Below are 17,500 nucleotides of genomic sequence, written 5' to 3'. Positions count from 1 at the left end.
TACGCAATAACGGAGGCGTACTAGTAGAGCGCACGTAAGGCATCCCACCATGTGAAGGTGTATCTACCCAGTGTGCTCATCAGCCTCCGGCCTCCAGAGATGAACACCCACCCACCTCTCTCCCCACTCACCATTCTCCCATTCCCCTATCACTGCTATCCTCCCATGAACAAAAACAATCTAGAGATGCATTCAGCAACCGTCTGCAGAGAGGGTTGGGAACTGGGCAATATTTCATCTCATAATACCAGCTGCGGAGACTCTTTTGAGTCGAGACATTTTTGGGTGTCTGAAAGTCATAACGGACAAGAGGTTGGCGAGTACCGGTTTTGTTACACACGAGGAGGAGGAGGAGGATGAGGAGGAGGGCATCAGGAGGAACAGGTGAAGCTCTATACTAGCATTATCCTTTTATGATGCACGTCCACTATGCGCTCATTCTCTTGCATCACGTACCGTATGTAATACTATTCCTTTCATTGCTTGAATGGAATCCATGTCCAAAACTTCCCTTGTCTTACTACTTATAAAAATGTTATTAACCTGCATAAAAATTCTTGATTGGCAATAGCCAGCGCGGTGATTATGTACACTGCTCAAGGTTTTTTGCCCGCTTCGCTGTTGTAGCGCCCTCGCCCATATATTTAACATTTTTACCCAAGGTGACCTGTTGTCGGTGCTTTGCATGGTCAGTTGGCCACAGGCTAGCAGCGTGCGCTGCTTGTCTGTGGCCACCACCTACTCTACTGTGTTCATTATTATTTAGCTCTTACTTTATTTTATCTTTCTTTGGGGAAATTTATATAGGAAACAGAAGTTCACATATGCTGTATCTGCAATGTTTTTAGTTGTCTTCATTAATATGCAGTGATAATTACATAGTCTCATTACTGAAAATATTCATTAGAGAAATTATTCAAAAAGATATAAAAAAAAATTCTGGAAATGTGGTCGTTAAAACCAGCCAATTTCCTTTCACGGGCAATAATTCAATATCTGAGCCTTTAATTTGAGCCGTCCAGCGCCCTATTGTTGCGCGATTGCCGCCCACCCTCGTGAAAACTCTGAATTAACAGTGGTTCATGCACAAGCCACCTGCAGACTTAAGATGATGACTTAAGCCAGCTGACTGCTTGTGTGTGCATGCGTTAGGGAAACAAACAAGGAGGCAGAGTATGGGTGCGGGAAGAGGTGGAGGCACGGTATGGGCACAGGGATGGAGGGAAGGCAGAGTATGAGCAAAGAGGCTAGTGGGGAGTAAAGTGTCTGACGGGGGACAGGGTATGAAAAGATGGACGGGAAGGGGACGCAGGCTGAAGGGGGGTTGCAGGGTACGAGCAGAAGGATGGGAGGGGAAGGGTGAGGGGCAGGAGCGAGAGGCAGGGTAAGGGCTAAGAGGTGGGACGGAAATGGGGAAGCAGTGTAAGAGGTTAGGAGGCAGAAAAGAAAGGGGGGAAACAGGGCAAAGGCTGAGGGGACAGTAGGACAGGTGCTGGAGAGATCGGGGAAGTGGGGAGAGGAGGAGAGGAAGAGAAGTTCTGGGTAAGGGCTGATGGGCAGGAAGAGGGCATGATAGGGGCTGAGTAGCGGGAGAGGATTGGGGGGGAGAAGGCAGGGCATAGAGGAGTGGGATGGAGAGGCAGGGTAAAGAAGGGCTAAGAGGGTGGAAGGGAAAGGGCAGATACGGACCGAGGGGCGGCAGGGTAGGGGGTAGAGAGAAAAGGTCTTTACGCTGTACGTGGATAATATGGGAAGTTGTGTAAATTACACACAGTGTCGCACAGGTTGTGGTGTCGTGGAAGAGAAGGACTTTTACCAGTATTTCTTGTAGGTGATTACAACACATTAAAAATAAGTTTGACATGAGGGAATGGTTGGGTGTGAGTAGTGGGTAGGATATAGGTCAGTAGGTGTACTGCAGCTCTTGATTATCGTTGAGATACTTGTTTTCAAAAGTGCTACATATTCAAAACACAATAATCAGAAAGCCCTTAGGATGCACAGCATTTCTGGCAAACCTTAAAGGCTAGTTTTAGGAATTACATAACTTAATTTTTATCGAGTCTATACAAGGTATTATCAGTGACATACTACTATATAGAAAGCCGCTTGTTATGCTGAGCATTTCGGGCAAATTAGGTCAGTTTTGTCCCAGGATGCGACCCACACCGGTCAACTAACACCCAGGTACCCATTTTACTGATGGGTGAACAAGGACAGCAGGTGTCTTATGGAAACACGGCCCTAATATTTACCAGCCGTACCGGAGGAGATTCGTACTTCGGACCTCAGTGTGTGAGCTGGGTGCGCTTGTGATCAAGCTACGGGACAATATAGTTGTCTAGTTGTAAGAGTGTGAGGGGGAATTAATTTGGACAGGCTGATGACACCACTGCCAGTATTCTAGTGCAAATATCCACAGAAGTCAGAGGAATTATTAACAAGTAGTTTGAAGGAGTTGTTGGTGGGGGTTGGGGAAGGAGAGGTTAAAATTGTCAGGTGTTGAAGGAGCAGCGAGTAGGGTGAGGGTTGAAGAGTGAGGGCTGAGGGAGGCGTAGGTAAGATGGGTGTGAGGATTGAAAGAGGTGCTGAGACTGAGTGAGATGTGAAGGTCAGGGGAATGAGGGAGAGTGATAAGAGGCTGGTCATGAGTGCGAGCGTGGGAAAACAAGAGCATTAAAGGTATTAAGTGAGCAGCAGCAGCAGCAGCAGCAGCAGCACCAACAACAGAAGCAGCAAAAACAACAGCCGTAACAACAAAACCAGTAACAACAACACCAATAGCATCAATAACAACACCAGTAACAACAGCCGTAACAGCAACAGCAGCAGTAACAGTGTGCAGCAAGAATGTCTTGGCCTACACCTGACTCTCACTGTCTGACTCACTCCTGGGATACTCTTCCCGTCATTACGTTACTCCCCGCGCCCCTCCTCCCCGCCCATCCACCCCGCCCATCTTCCCCGCCCATCTTCCACTCTCCTCCCCACTCCCTCCCCAGCCATCTTCCATACCCGTCCACCTCTCCCATCCCTGCCCTTCCCCGACACCCATCCTCCACGCCCCTCCCTCACGCCCATCCTACACGCCCCTCCCTCACGCCCTTCCTCCACGCCCCTCCCTCACGCCCATTCTCCACGCCTCTCCCTCACGCCCATCCTTCACGCCCCTCACTCACGCCCATCCTCCAAGCTTTTTCCTTGCGCCCATCCTCCACGCCCATCTTCCATGCCCCTCCCCTACATCCATCCTCCACGCCTCTCCCTCACGTCCATCTTCCATGCCCCTCCCCCACATCCATTCTCCACGCCCCTCCCTCACGCCCATCTTCCACGCCCATGCCCCTCCTCCCCATCCTTTTGTACCTCGCCTCTCAAACATTATCTGAGAGAATATAACAGTTCACAAGTAATTGAGTAAGATTAGAAAGAAACTAAACAAGATGCATTATGTCGTACAGAAGATGTAGACTTGTAGCTCCTCCAAGGTTGTAGTGTCTTGTAGACCCTCCAAGTAAGGTTGTAGTGTCTTGTAGACCCTCCAAGGAATGTTGTAGTGTCTTGTAGACCCTCCAAGGTTGTAGTGTCTTGTAGACCCTCCAAGGTTGTAGTGTTCTTGTAGACCCTCCAAGGTTGTAGTGTCTTGTAGACCCTCCAAGTAAGGTTGTAGTGTCTTGTAGACCCTCCAAGGAAGGTTGTAGTGTCTTGTAGACCCTCCAAGGTTGTAGTGTCTTGTAGACCCTCCAAGGTTGTAGTGTCTTGTAGACCCTCCAAGGTTGTAGTGTCTTGTAGACCCTCCAAGTAAGGTTGTAGTGTCTTGTAGACCCTCCAAGGAATGTTGTAGTGTCTTGTAGACCCTCCAAGTAAGGTTGTAGTGTCTTGTAGACCCTCCAAGTAAGGTTGTAGTGTCTTGTAGACCCTCCAAGTAAGGTTGTAGTGTCTTGTAGACCCTCCAAGGAATGTTGCAGTGTCTTGTAGACCCTCCAAGGTTGTAGTGTCTTGTAGACCCTCCAAGTAAGGTTGTAGTGTCTTGTAGATCCTCCAAGGAATGTTGTAGTGTATTGTAGACCCTCCAAGGTTGTAGTGTCTTGTAGACCCTCCAAGTAAGGTTGTAGTGTCTTGTAGATCCTCCAAGGAATGTTGTAGTGTATTGTAGACCCTCCAAGGTTGTAGTGTCTTGTAGACCCTCCAAGTAAGGTTGTAGTGTCTTGTAGATCCTCCAGGGTTGTAGTGTTCTTGTAGATCCTCCAAGGTTGTAGCGTCTTGTAGATCCTCCAAGGTTGTAGTGTTCTTGTAGATCCTCCAAGGTTGTAGCGTCTTGTAGATCCTCCAAGGTTGTAGCGTCTTGTAGATCCTCCAAGGTTGTAGCGTCTTGTAGATCCTCCAAGGTTGTAGTGTTCTTGTAGATCCTCCAAGGTTGTAGCGTCTTGTAGATCCTCCAAGGTTGTAGTGTTCTTGTAGATCCTCCAAGGTTGTAGCGTCTTGTAGATCCTCCAAGGTTGTAGCGTCTTGTAGATCCTCCAAGTAAGGTTGTAGTGTCTTGTAGATCCTCCAAGTAAGGTTGTAGCGTCTTGTAGATCCTCCAAGTAAGGTTGTAGTGTCTTGTAGATCCTCCAAGTAAGGTTGTAGCGTCTTGTAGATCCTCCAAGTAAGGTTGTAGCGTCTTGTAGATCCTCCAAGTAAGGTTGTAGTGTCTTGTAGACCCTCCGGGAGGGGGAGGTGCTTTGGGGAAGACGAGAGGGTGATGGGGGGGGGGGTAATAAGTGTTAAGATGGGGTGGTATATTTTGTGGAGGGGTAGATGTTAGAGAGTGGTCCGGGTGTTTGGGAGGGGGTGGGGGTGTTGGAGAGGGTGGAGGGTGGAGTGGGTGCGTTGGGGAGGTTGGAAGGTGGGGAGGGATGAGAGTGTTGAAAAGGGGTTGATGGTGTTTGGGTGTGGTGGTTGGATAAGGGGTGGGGGTAAAGGGGAAGGATGAGGGTGTTGAGTGGATATGTGCGGGAGTGGTATGGTGGTGGAGGGTGGGAGATGGTGTGGAGGAGGGGGTGGGGATTCAGGTGTGAAGGGGTGGGCGGGGGTTTGAGGGTTTTGAGGGATGGGGGTGTAAAGCAGGGGTAGATTGTGAGGGATGGGGAGTGTAGGGTTGGGGCGGGATGGGGATAGGGAGGAGGGGGAGGGATTGGTATCGGGAGTGGGTGGGGGGATCGGGATGAGAGGGTGGGGAGGGTTGGGGATCGGGAGGGATGGGGATCTGGAAGAGGGGGAGGGGAGGGGGGGCACTCGGATAACTTACAACTTCGCGTTGTTGACTCATGTTTGTTGCTGTGTCGCCCCCCCCCCTCTCCATCCCAATTCTTCCCCCCCTCTCCATCCTAATTCTTCCCCCCTCTCCATCCCAGTTCTTCCCCCCTCTCCATCCCAGTTCTTCCCCCCTCTCCATACCAGTTCTTCCCCCCTCTCCATCCCAGTTCTTCCCCCCCTCTCCATCCCAGTTCTTCCCCTCTCTCCATCCCAGTTCTTCCCCTCTCTCCATCCCAATTCTTCCCCCCGCTCCATCCCAGTTCTTCCCCCCCTCTCCATCCCAGTTCTTCCCCCCCTCTCCATCCCAGTTCTTCCCCCCTCTCCATCCCAGTTCTTCCCCCCCATCTCCATCCCAGTTCTTCCCCCTCTCTCCATCCCAATTCCTCCCCCTCTCTCCATCCCAATTCTTCCCCCCTGTCCATCCCAATTCTTTCCCCCTCTCTCCATCCTAATTCATCCCCCTCTCTCCATCCCAATTCCTCCCCCCCTCTCCATCCCAATTCCTCCCCCCTCTCCATCCCAATTCTTCCCCCCTCTCCATCCCAATTCTTCCCCCCTCTCCATCCCAATTCTTCCCCCTCTCCATCCCAATTCTTCCCCCTCTCCATCCCAATTCCTACCCCCCCTCCATCCCAATTCTTCCCCTCCCCTCCATCCCAATTCTTCCCCTCCCCTCCATCCCAATTCTTCCCCCCTCTCCATCCCAATTCTTCCCCCTCTTTCCATCCCAATTCTTCCCTACCCTCTCCATCCCAATTCTTCCCCCCCTGTGCATCCCAATTCTTCCCTCCCCTCTCCATCCCAATTCTTCCCCCCTCTCCATCCCAATTCTTTCCCCCTCTCTCCATCCTAATTCCTCCCCCTCTCTCCATCCCAATTCCTCTCCCCTCTCTCCATCCCAATTCCTCTCCCCTCTCTCCATCCCAATTCCTCTCCCCTCTCTCTATCCCAATTCCTCTCCCCTCTCTCTATCCCAATTCCTCCCCCCTCTCTCTATCCCAATTCCTCCCCCTCTCTCTATCCCAATTCCTCCCCCTCTATCCCAATTCCTCCCCCCTCTCTCTATCCCAATTCCTCCCCCTCTCTCTATCCCAATTCCTCCCCCGTCTCCATCCCAATTCCTCCCCCCGTCTCCATCCCAATTCCTCCCCATCCCCAATCCTTACCCTTCCCCCTGCATCCTCACCCCTCCTCTCCTCCATCCCAACCTTTACCTTTCTCCCTCCATCCCCATCCCTTACCCCCTCCATCCCCATCACCCCAACCCTTCCCCCTTAACCCAAGACCCACCCTCTCCTAATCCCCCACCCAACCCTCCCCTCCTTATTCCCTCTCCTTCCATCATCTCCACCCCTACTAACAACCCCTACACTTCACCCTCATCCCCATCACATCCCTCTCTCCCCAACATCTTCCTCCATACGTCTCTCATCACTCGTCACTCTTGCTGTCAAGTTCCTCCTTATTATTCTTTTTTGTTTCTGTTAGTGATTGTTGGTGTTTGTGTGTTTGTGCGTATGTGTTTGTATGTGTTTATGCGTTTGTGTGCGCGTATGTTTGTATGTGTGTGTGTGTGTGCGCGTATGTGTGTGTGTGTGTGTGTGTGTGTGTGTGTGTGTGTGTGTGTGTGTGTGTGTGTGTGTGTGAGGTGGCGTGTGTGGTGGTGGCTGGGTGTGTGATTCACTGTTTCTGGGAAGTTTCGTCCCTGTCTATAGCCAGCACCACCTTTGACACACACACACACACACACACACACACACACACACACACACATACACGCGCGCGCGCCCACTCGGGGCCAGGAGCTGAATCTCGACCCCTTCGACCACAAATAGGTAATTACACACACACACACACACCCACCCATGCAACCACATATTGGTGGGTACACACAAGTGCGTGCATGCGTGCGAGCAGAGATCGTAGGTAATTCTACAAGCAGCGTATTGGGCACGAATATAGTTGGGTTACTGTGGCTACAAACACTGAAGGTGGCACAATATGAACATAGCTCAGCTTCTGATAGTAACTAACATTGAGGACGGTTCACCAATATAGCTAAACTCTTGCATATAGAAATGAATACTCATGTACACGTGCTCTTGGGCGGAGTGGAGTATCTTGCTCTGTTGATATTCCGGGAGTCTTTTAAAGTGAGAGAGTTACTGTGCATCTAGGTTCAGATGAGTGTAGTATCTCTGACGGAACATCTATATATGTTTCAAAGACTGTTTATTTTTTCAAAGACTTAAAGTTTTATATATATTTTTCAGTAGTAATGCATCCAGCTTGTAATGTCTGGGTCCTGTGTCAAGATTCTAATCAGCATTAGTTTTGACACGATTCTTCTTGCGTTAAGCCATATATACAATTTTTTTTTTAGCTTTCAAATAATCGGTAGGATTAAAGTTTCTTTAGTGACTAAACAAAGTTTTCGAATCCTGTTCACATTTAATGCTGTTTTTGTTTTGTTTTATTCATAAATTTAGGCTTTCCTAGTCTGTCCCGCATTAAATTCATTACACTTGTATGGGGGATCATGGAGACGCAAGCATCAACATTATCTGCTTAATTCTCAAGTTTCTGGTGGCTTTTTAAATTACATTATTGATAAAATTAACAAAGTAGACAATATAAGAAACTTTGCTTAGTAATATAATTTACTTATTGTTGTGTCTGCGATTGCTTGAGTTACGGAATGTTAAGAGCGTTTCTCGCAGTCCTATAATATTTATCCATAAAAGGTTTTGGTAGTAAATGGTGTGACAAATGATAAAGTATATATGAACAAACGTTTGTTAGCTTTCTACTTATTTTAAACTGAATTTATGGTTATTTTATCAATTAAAACACCAAAAGTTGGTGTTTAATCCTTTCGTTTAAAATAAAATTTTATTTTTATGATCTCTACCTCTCTTCCCCGCCCTTCCCCTCCCCTCTCCTCTACTCTCCTTCTTCGCTTCCCCTTTCGTCTTTATTCTTCATCCTCGTCTTCCACCTCTTCGTCCTTTTCCATCTCGGTTTCCTTCATTATATTTCTCCTCTCCTTTCATATACCTCCGTCTTCCCCATTCTCTTTCCCACTCTTCTTTAAAAATCATAGTAATCATTTTAATTTTTCTACCATATTTTTAAAGCTGTTTTCCATTTTGGAGGAAGATAAACATATTAAGATCTGATTATCGGGCGCATCTTAAATTTTTGCTAGTGTTTTTCCATCAGCGTCTTATTCGTTCATTTTTTTTTCCAGACTGGACTCCGTGGTGTCTCCTGCTATTAGTGTTGAGCCCCGTGTCAGCGGTGCCCGTTAAAAACACAAGAGCTGCGTATATCCTGGAAGCAGCAGCAGCGGCGGTAGCGGCAGCAGCAGCAGCATCGACGACAGCTGACAACACCTTGGAGTGGGAGATAAACCAGCAATTGGAAGAATTTTTAGAAAGGCCCCGCCGAGCGCTGCACCATCAGCGGGCTAGCAGAAGTAGCAGCAGTAGCGTGAGCAGCAGGCATAGGATGGAGGATCAACCTGACGATGTGGGCAACAGCAGGAGCCGGCGAGGCACAGCACACTGGTCGCAGCCATGCACCAACCTCATGCACGACGTCAACAACACTGCGGATTCCCTAGCCAAACACATCCTTTTGGCGGTCTCCAGGGCCATCAGTTTCATGGATGACTTCAGAACAAAATATGTAAGTATACAAGTAATTTATTTAATGCTCTCTCTCTCTCTCTCTCTCTCTCTCTCTCTCTCTCTCTCTCTCTCTCTCTCTCGTATGGTTGGGCCGTGTGGGTGGGTGTATCATGATTGGGTATTATGTGTGTGTTGGGGTGTGTGCGTAGGCTTAATGACTGTTTGCCGTGTATGCGTGTGTGTGTATGCGTATGACGGATTGTAAGTGCATCATGATTGGGTAGTACTCACCTAATTGTACTCGCCTAATTGTGGTTGCAGGGGTCGAGACTCAGCTCCTGGCCCCGCCTCTTCACTGATCGCTACTAGGTCCTCTCCCTCTCTGCTTCCTGAGATTTGTCATACCTCTTCTTAAAACTATGTATGGTTCCTGCCTCCACTACTTCACTTGCTAGGCTATTCCACTTCCTGACGACTCTATGACTGAAGAAATACTTCCTAACGTCCCTGTGACTCGTCTGAGTCTTCAGCTTCCAGTTGTGACCCCTTGTTTCTGTGTCCCCTCTCTGGAACATCCTGTCTCTGTCCACCTTGTCTATTCCCCGCAGTATCTTGTATGTCGTTATCATGTCTCCCCTGACCCTTTTGTCCTCCAGTGTCGTCAGTCCGATTTCCCTCAACTTTTCCTCGTACGACATTCCCCTGAGCTCTGAGACTAGCCTTGTTGCAAACCTTTGTACTTTCTCTAACTTCTTGACGTGCTTGACCAGGTGTGGGTTCCAGACTGGTGCTGCACACTCCAGTATGGGCCTAACATACACAGTGTATAGTGTCTTGAACGCTATTCTCAGGTTTGTGTGTGTGTGTGTGTGTGTGTGTGATGGTTGAGTATTGTGTGGATGGTGTGGTTGGGCTGGTTAGTGGTGAGGGTGTGGATGAAATATTTGTGCACTCGGATCAAGACAGTTCATGTAGTCCTTAGCCTTAGGTAAGAGGCATCGAGTGTAGTCTTGTGAGATCATGCCTCAAATACATTTCCTGACTTGATAAGATAAAGAAGAGGGCGGTCTTCACATGTCGGTGTGATATTACTGCCAGTTCTCTGGCTGAGAGATAACACTAAGGAACACATCCCAAGCGCCTCATCTAGGTAACTTATTCTATTTTCGTCATAATAATATAACGTAATATAGGCCTGTAATAATTCAAATATTTTTCAGAGATTCTAACCCGGCAAAGCAAGTGACAACACCGCTTGAGCGGTAGCTTGCCACTTGACTTGTCCCACTTCAAATTTCTGAAAAATCTTTAAACCCACACTCGCGAGTGTATAGGTATTAAGTCCTTCAAAGTAGAAAAAGGCAGGTTCCAGCGGGTTGGTCTTTCCAATCTAAGTATCACACTTACTTCACTGGGTTGCCATTACGTCATCAACTTGGCAGCCAATCAGTGCAAGGGTTTCAGAGGTAGGCGGATCCCTGTTATATTGGAGTCTCCTGAGAAATTTGATCATTCTTGCGATATCGTTTGTCAGTGTTTTGGTTGTTTACTGAGGAACTGTTTTCCATCGAGCGATGATGACGGTTCAGAATTCTGTATTATCTTTGATACCCTTTATATTCTTACGTCTGTATAAAGGGAAGCGCAGAGGACCAGGAACAGTAGCCAGTCAGTGTGCTGTTATCCGTATTAATGATGGTATCCAGTTGTCCACATATTTGATAAATGGCATCTTCGTATCTAAATTAGGTGCTTGACGCGTGATATCGGCGTTGGTTCGCTTCCTTTCAAGCGGCTTACTAGATAACATCAGTGAAAGTGTAGGGTGATCAAAATCACCGCAACCCGTGAGGCAAGTTTGGCGGCTACCTAGGAGGGTATATTTGGGGGACGTCATGGTTTTTTCATTTTTCTTTCGCATTAGTGCCAACTTCGTGGTTTTTCTTTATGTACACTTCACCGCCAGGGGGGGGGCATGGAAAGTTAAATTTTAAAAGTCCTGTAAAACCACAAGAAAGCAAGATTTACAATCATTGTATGTTTTTAGTTATATTTAAAATTAATTATTAGTTATAAATGCGTGCTTTACATTAATCGCTAACACAATTTTTGTCAGTAAATTGGATAAGGAGAGGTGCGAGAAGCTGCTCATAGAAGTTCTCTTGGAACACTAAATACCCTTTCACCGCTGCTGATGGGTGTAGGTGTCCAGACAGGTTCAAGGGTATCTGCCATGCCCATGCACATGTGCGTGTCGCTGGAGCATAGGAACCTGTCTTGTCCGTGTACCTGTGCTTGTTAGTGTAGTACAGGCATCTGTCATGCCATGCCCCTGTACTTACTCTTCGATAGTTTGTTTCCGATAGTATAATTGCAACACCCTGTATGTAGTCTTGTAATGGCGTGTTTAATTTGCGCATGACATGTTCAATTTTGTATCTCACTCTAAATGTTCTTCATTATTTGATTAAAAACACAATAAATCCTGGAGTGATATCTAATTATAAGTATCAGCAGTAAATTGTAGTAATTTTCGGTTCGTGATGTGTTTGTTCATATACACACCGAAAATTTCCTAGTGTTTCCGGAGGGCGAGAGAATCCGTGGGTGTGACGTCATGTTAACGCTAACGGATGTTGCACCTGTGTAAGCGATCATCGCTTCTCGGGTCTCGCTACACAGAGGCGAGATGCCCTCACTGGAGAGGAATGAGTCACGTGACCGCGAAGTGAGAAGTGCTTTGGCGATTCCTAGAAACAGTGGGAAAGAACCGAGAATTTGGCTGTGTGTGTTGATACACAAGATGAAGGTATAGAGGTCGAAGCATCAATGAGGAATAGCATGACAGGAATAGTAGCTCATTGTAATTAGTCGATTAAAAGTAAGCTCACATAGGTGACTCGCGCGCTAGCATTGTTGCTCCTGGTGCTGTGGATAAGTTAGACTCGTTCGGTATGTCGCCTATCCTGGAGAAATTTTTTTTATTTTTTCTCAGCTCAATTCACGAACATTTTTTTTTTCAAGCATTTCTAACGTGGTAGCATGAAAGATAGTCTGCTGGCAGGTATAATCACTTAAAGGAATGTACAGAAGACATTAACAGGGTCCCTAGGAATAAGCCAACTAATACTTTAAGGCGGGCGTTCCCTACATGGATATGTTATGTTCCAATCTCCCAGCAAACAGTCGCTTTATCTACTCCGTTTTTCTTTAGATTCCTTGTACCTCTGATTGTCCTTCCTATTCCCCAAATATGCCACAACCTGCTCTGTCCCATTACGTCTGTGCTAGTGTGGCCTGGTCATGTCACGGTCCATTTGCCTCTCAGTTTGGGAATCCCAACCCAAGGGAAGCTCAGTCTGCTCTGATTCACCTCTTCTTTAGTATGTTTCCGCCCTTTCCTTAAATCTAATTTGATTACCTCCCCCACCGTTTCCCCAGAAGCTGTATGACTTACGGATTTAGCACTTCCTCATCAATATAACAGTGATCATACGTTTTATATAGCTGGTTTAATCAACATCTCCTTAGGGAGAAGAGATTCCACTTCGTTAGTCTTATTTATTCCTTATTCGTTCTCACTTTTCAACTTCATCTCCCTCTTATGTGGAGTAATCCTCACCTCCCTGTCTTCACTCCCCTCCACCCTCCCGAGGAATTAGTGACCTGCGTAACCTGTCGCATGCGGACTGTAGCGGTGACCTGGTCACGGGAATGCTGTAGCGGTGACCCGGTTACCTCTGATAGGGTTGACCTGGTGACCTCTGGACACGAGCATGCGTGGCGGTGGCCTGGGCGTGACCCAGCATGGGCGGGGATCTTACGAGTGGTATATTGGGCGTATGACGGACACAGCTAGTACCGGAAGTAGCCCACAGAGGCGGGGGAATTTCCGAGTCGTGGGTTGCATTACTGGCCCCACACCGCCACCACTACCACCCTCCACTACCATTACCACTACAACCCTCCACTACCATTACCACTACAACCCTCCACTACCATTACCACTACAACCCTCCACTACCATTACCACTACAACCCTCCACTACCACCTTCCGCTATCATCACCACTACCACCCTCCACTACCATTACCACCCTCCACTACCATTACCACCCTCCACTACCATTACCACTACTACCCTCTACCATTACCACTACTACCCTCTACCATTACCATTACCACCCTCCACTACCATCACCACTACCACCCTCCACTACTATCACCACCACCCTCCACTACCATCACCCCTACTACCCTTCACAAGCATCACCACTACTACCTTCCACAACCATCACCACTACCACCCTCCACTACCATCATCACCACTACCACCCTCCACTACCATCACCACCACCCTCCACTACCGTCACCCCTACTACCTTCCACAACCATCACCACTACTACCTTCCACTACCATTACCACCACCACCACTCTCCACTACCATCACCACCACCCTCCACTACCATCACCCCTACTACCCTCCACAACCATCACCACTACTACCTTCCACTACCATCACCACTACAACCTTCCACTACCATCACCACTACCACCCTCCACTACCATCACCACTATCACTAAGAGAGTTGAAATCTCAGTGTTTGCACATGACGTCACAGGGTGAGCGTCAGGCACATTTTCAGTTAAGTGTGTGCCAGTGACCATGCAGGAAAATGAAAGTGGAAACAGTCCCCGAGTGTTACCATATATTTTGTATATAAACATCTCCAGAAACTACTACTGAAGATGTGTATAAAATATACATAAGCTCTCCCACTCTCTGGTTCCACTCTGTGTGATGTTCTAAACTCAGTCAAACCAAACCCGCGATTTTATTGTCTCGGTAACATTTGAAATCTGCCACTTGCTTGACTTCCCTACTGTATGTCGATCCTGAGTAACTAGCCTAGTGGTCAGCTTGCAAGTGGTCAATGGCAAACGATACTTATTATGCAGTCTGACCTCTGGTTGTAACGGAGACAACTTCTGCTACTGAGTGGTGCAACCATATGCAAATACTTTTTAATTTCATAAATTAATGGCTAATATTCACTATATTATATTGACCAATGACTACAAAAACATTATAATTTAAGAAATTCATATACATAATGAAAAATCATGTTTTTAAAGATATTTTTTTTTCAGTATATAATTTTTAAGAACCCCAAAATGAAATCTTGGCTGAAGCTTCCCCTAATTGAAATCGTGCTGCTCCAGCGATGATGATAATGATGATAATAATAATAGTAATTCTGAATTTCCAATAAGGAACATTAGTGTTACAAAAAATTAGTTCAAAGTTTGTTAATTCCCAATTTCGAGAAACACCGTTATTCCTAGTATTTCTGCCAGAATTGTGATAAGGATGTTAGTGAGGCACAACTGTGATACATTTAACACCTTAGAATGTAAGGCATTCAAGATAAGATAATGTGAAATCTAGAGAGGAAAGGTGCGGTATATCCGGTAAGATGTTTGATGTCTCATACTGTACACTCGATAGTCACTGTGTAGAAGAAAGATTTACTAAGAGCGCGGTGGTTTTTTATAATCCCAAAATAAAATGCAGAAATAATTTGTAAATATTCATTCGGTGATTTCAACGCCCAGAGTGGAAGTAGTTGGGACGTTGCTTGCTGAACTCGTCGCAATAGAAATATTCACATTAGTTAATGAGCGAGTTAAATAGTTAATCAAATATTGCATAATATTGTAAAAATCATTGTTTAGCTTGCCTTTTTTTTTTGACTAAGGTTGTTGAAAAAGTAGACCCAATAATTAGCAAGCTTTACGTCGAGTGGATGACACCTGTAATCCCAATCTGATAATGGAAGTGGTCACTCTGTGCAGTATGGGGAGGTGGCGACCTAGCTCTGACCTCTGTGGCTGGGCTGTGGGCGGTCAGGTACACCAATGGAAGTTCGTGACTTTTTGGTTGCCATATGGCATGAAGGTGCCCCGGGATCTCACGTCGAGCGGCTGCCACATGCACGTCACTGTGGCAGGTTGGTGGCTCTTCTCCCCGCCACCTAGCGTTTTGATGGTAGTTTGTGGTTGTTCATTAGTGTGGTCTTGTAGTAATTGGTGGTGGTTAGAGGTATGCTAATATAGCAGTTGGTATGGGAGAGGGTCAGTGATGCCCCTCTGGTATATTGAGACCAAATATATTTACTTATAGATGTTCATTAGCATAATGAAGCTTTCACTTTCTGGATCGTAGCGAGTCTTGCATCTCTGAACACTAGCGAGTCCTTACAGGACATAATGACCTCCGCGACTGGCGGAAGATTGTCTGATAAAATGCATACTTTACTGGTCAAAAAGAGCAGTAAAGAATAAGTGCGACACGCGAGTGTGACCAGTTGCTTCCGTGCAGCACTGGAGGCTGAGCTCGACTCTTTAGGCATGCGACCCATCTGCCTCACCCGCTCACGCCCGCAGGCTCACCTGCTGCTTTGAAAACACATTTTCTCCCTGTTCTGGCACAACGAGTGCGTCACTCGACCATTGGCACTTTGCTCCCAGACTTACTCGGCACCTGTCTTGATTTCCCAGTTGGTATGGTATGATTATTCTGGTCGTTTGGGTGTCCCTCTTCAACGATCCGTGAAGTTTTCTTAGAGTTTCTTTCCCTCTTCATAAGTGCACGAGTTTTAGTTTGTGTGTTCAGTGATGTCTGGTTTCTACCGTTTCAGGTCTGTCATTTTTTCCTTCATTCTTCACTCCTTTCATCTCCTACCTTTTTCTTTCTAGATGATTATGTAATCCGAGTCACCCACCGGAGCTTATTGGCCGCAGATGTCTTTAATAAAATAATAGGATCTGAAAACATGGTCGTGTCAGGTGTCTCGTGGAAGCTTGCCAATTTTTCATAAAATTGAAAAGCAACTCAGACTTTCACACACCGTAATATCCTCTTGAAATATTGAGGGCTAACTTGACTCTGGTGACTTTAAATGCTTGAAGGGTTTTCTTGTGTAGTTGTAAAAATAGAGCTTTTATTAATATTTCTTCAATATAAAGGATTTTATATTTAAAGTTAGTATTATAGTCAGGATCAATGTTTATTTTACTATTTATCACATACTGTTGGTTATCTAATTTATCTTATTCTCAACAGGCGCAGGACCTGGGTATGGACTGGGCCAACGTACTCGAAAATTATACTTCTTCGCAGTCCATAGATTTCCTCCAGCCAAAGTGGGAACCCCAGGCATCCGACTTCAACTCTCATTTGAAGTACGCTTACGAAGTGATACAACGCTTGGCGGTGGGTATTGAGCAAGTGACTCTGGACCAGGCTCTTTACCGGGGTACTTTCTTGCAGGAGTTTCGAAGCATAGAAAATCAGATAGTGAAAATCCTGTGTGAATTGCATTACGCTATGGTACACCAAGAACTGACGCCTTCTGTCTTAGTTACCAAGGAGATCATGGGCGAAGAGTACCGTGACCTGGAGGGCGAGTCGGCCAGAACGATGCGGGACACCATCATCGTCAGAGACTACGCTAAAGCTCTAAATAATTTGAGAGACATGTTCATAGCGTTCGAGAATCCATGAACCCCTCCAGCCAAATGCCACCATTGCTCTTTTCCATTTGTCTCCTCGTCTGAATAACGGTTTTAAGGAAATCCTCGGAGTTTTAAGCACCTTAACTAATGGCAGCGGGAGACACGTTATCTCAATGATCATTTCCAGATTTTTTAGCAGATTGTGAATTACTGCATAAATTTACCATTTTTTAATCTGTGAACAATTTTATTTAAAATTATACTTAATATCTTAAGTAACATTTACTGTAGACCCCAGAAGTAACACCATTATGTCTGCAGCGGTCAGCTCAGGCGGGGGTATTATACGTCTAATCAGAATTAGATTGGTAGCAAATATTTTGTGAGATTAGCAGCCAAACTCAGCTAAAATATGAGCTAAATCCACATAAACGTCAGGTATTGCTTGTGATTGTTTGTTACCTAGCATTGTTTAGCAATTATTATAGAAAATATTACTCTTTAAGGATCTTACAGTCATTAGTGTACTTATTTTGTAGGTTACAATTAGACAAAACTGTGATATATTTATTCTATAACTTATAGTATTTATTGTTAATGTTATTTTGTTGCATTTGAGCAGTTTGTTCCTACGATATTAGTTCTTGCTCAAGTATTGCCAACGTTTTCTTATTTTTTCTACTGTCGTGTTGTTCGTTATTTGCTTACCTTATTTGTTATTTATCCTACTGTGAGCTTGTACTGTTTAAGCCTCTGGTACTCAGGTAGGACAAGCTGATCCTCTAGTACTCAGGTAGGACAAGCTGATCCTCTAGTACTCAGGTAGGACAAGCTGATCCTCTAGTACTCAGGTAGGACAAGCTGATCCTCTAGTACTCAGGTAGGACAAGCTGATCCTCTGGTACTCAGGTAGGACAAGCTGATCCTCTAGTACTCAGGTAGGACAAGCTAATCCTCTGGTACTCAGGTAGGACAAACTGATCCTCTGGTACTCAGGTGGGTGAAGCTGATCCTCTGGTACTCAGGTGGGTGAAGCTGATCCTCTTATATTC

The 17,500-nt window shown here is 46.1% G+C and overlaps 1 protein-coding gene across 1 annotated transcript in view; it reads left to right on the top strand.

Moving 5' to 3' along the window:
* Positions 1-17,500, top strand: part of LOC128689152 (uncharacterized) — a 22,533-nt gene that overhangs the window by 3,814 nt on the left and 1,219 nt on the right. The window contains exons 2-3 of the mRNA XM_053777285.2: positions 8,549-8,988; positions 16,057-17,500. The exon at positions 16,057-17,500 is cut by the window's right edge and continues 1,219 nt beyond it. Coding sequence (XP_053633260.1) covers positions 8,549-8,988; positions 16,057-16,497 — 881 coding nt within the window. The 3' untranslated portion in view covers positions 16,498-17,500. The remainder of the gene's footprint in view (positions 1-8,548; positions 8,989-16,056) is intronic.

This window comes from Cherax quadricarinatus, chromosome 21, assembly GCF_038502225.1.
Source record: "Cherax quadricarinatus isolate ZL_2023a chromosome 21, ASM3850222v1, whole genome shotgun sequence".
In the NCBI taxonomy this organism is placed as follows: Eukaryota; Metazoa; Arthropoda; class Malacostraca; order Decapoda; family Parastacidae; genus Cherax; species Cherax quadricarinatus.
Note: the sequence above shows the minus strand (reverse complement) of the source record. Positions and strands in the feature narration are given on the sequence as shown.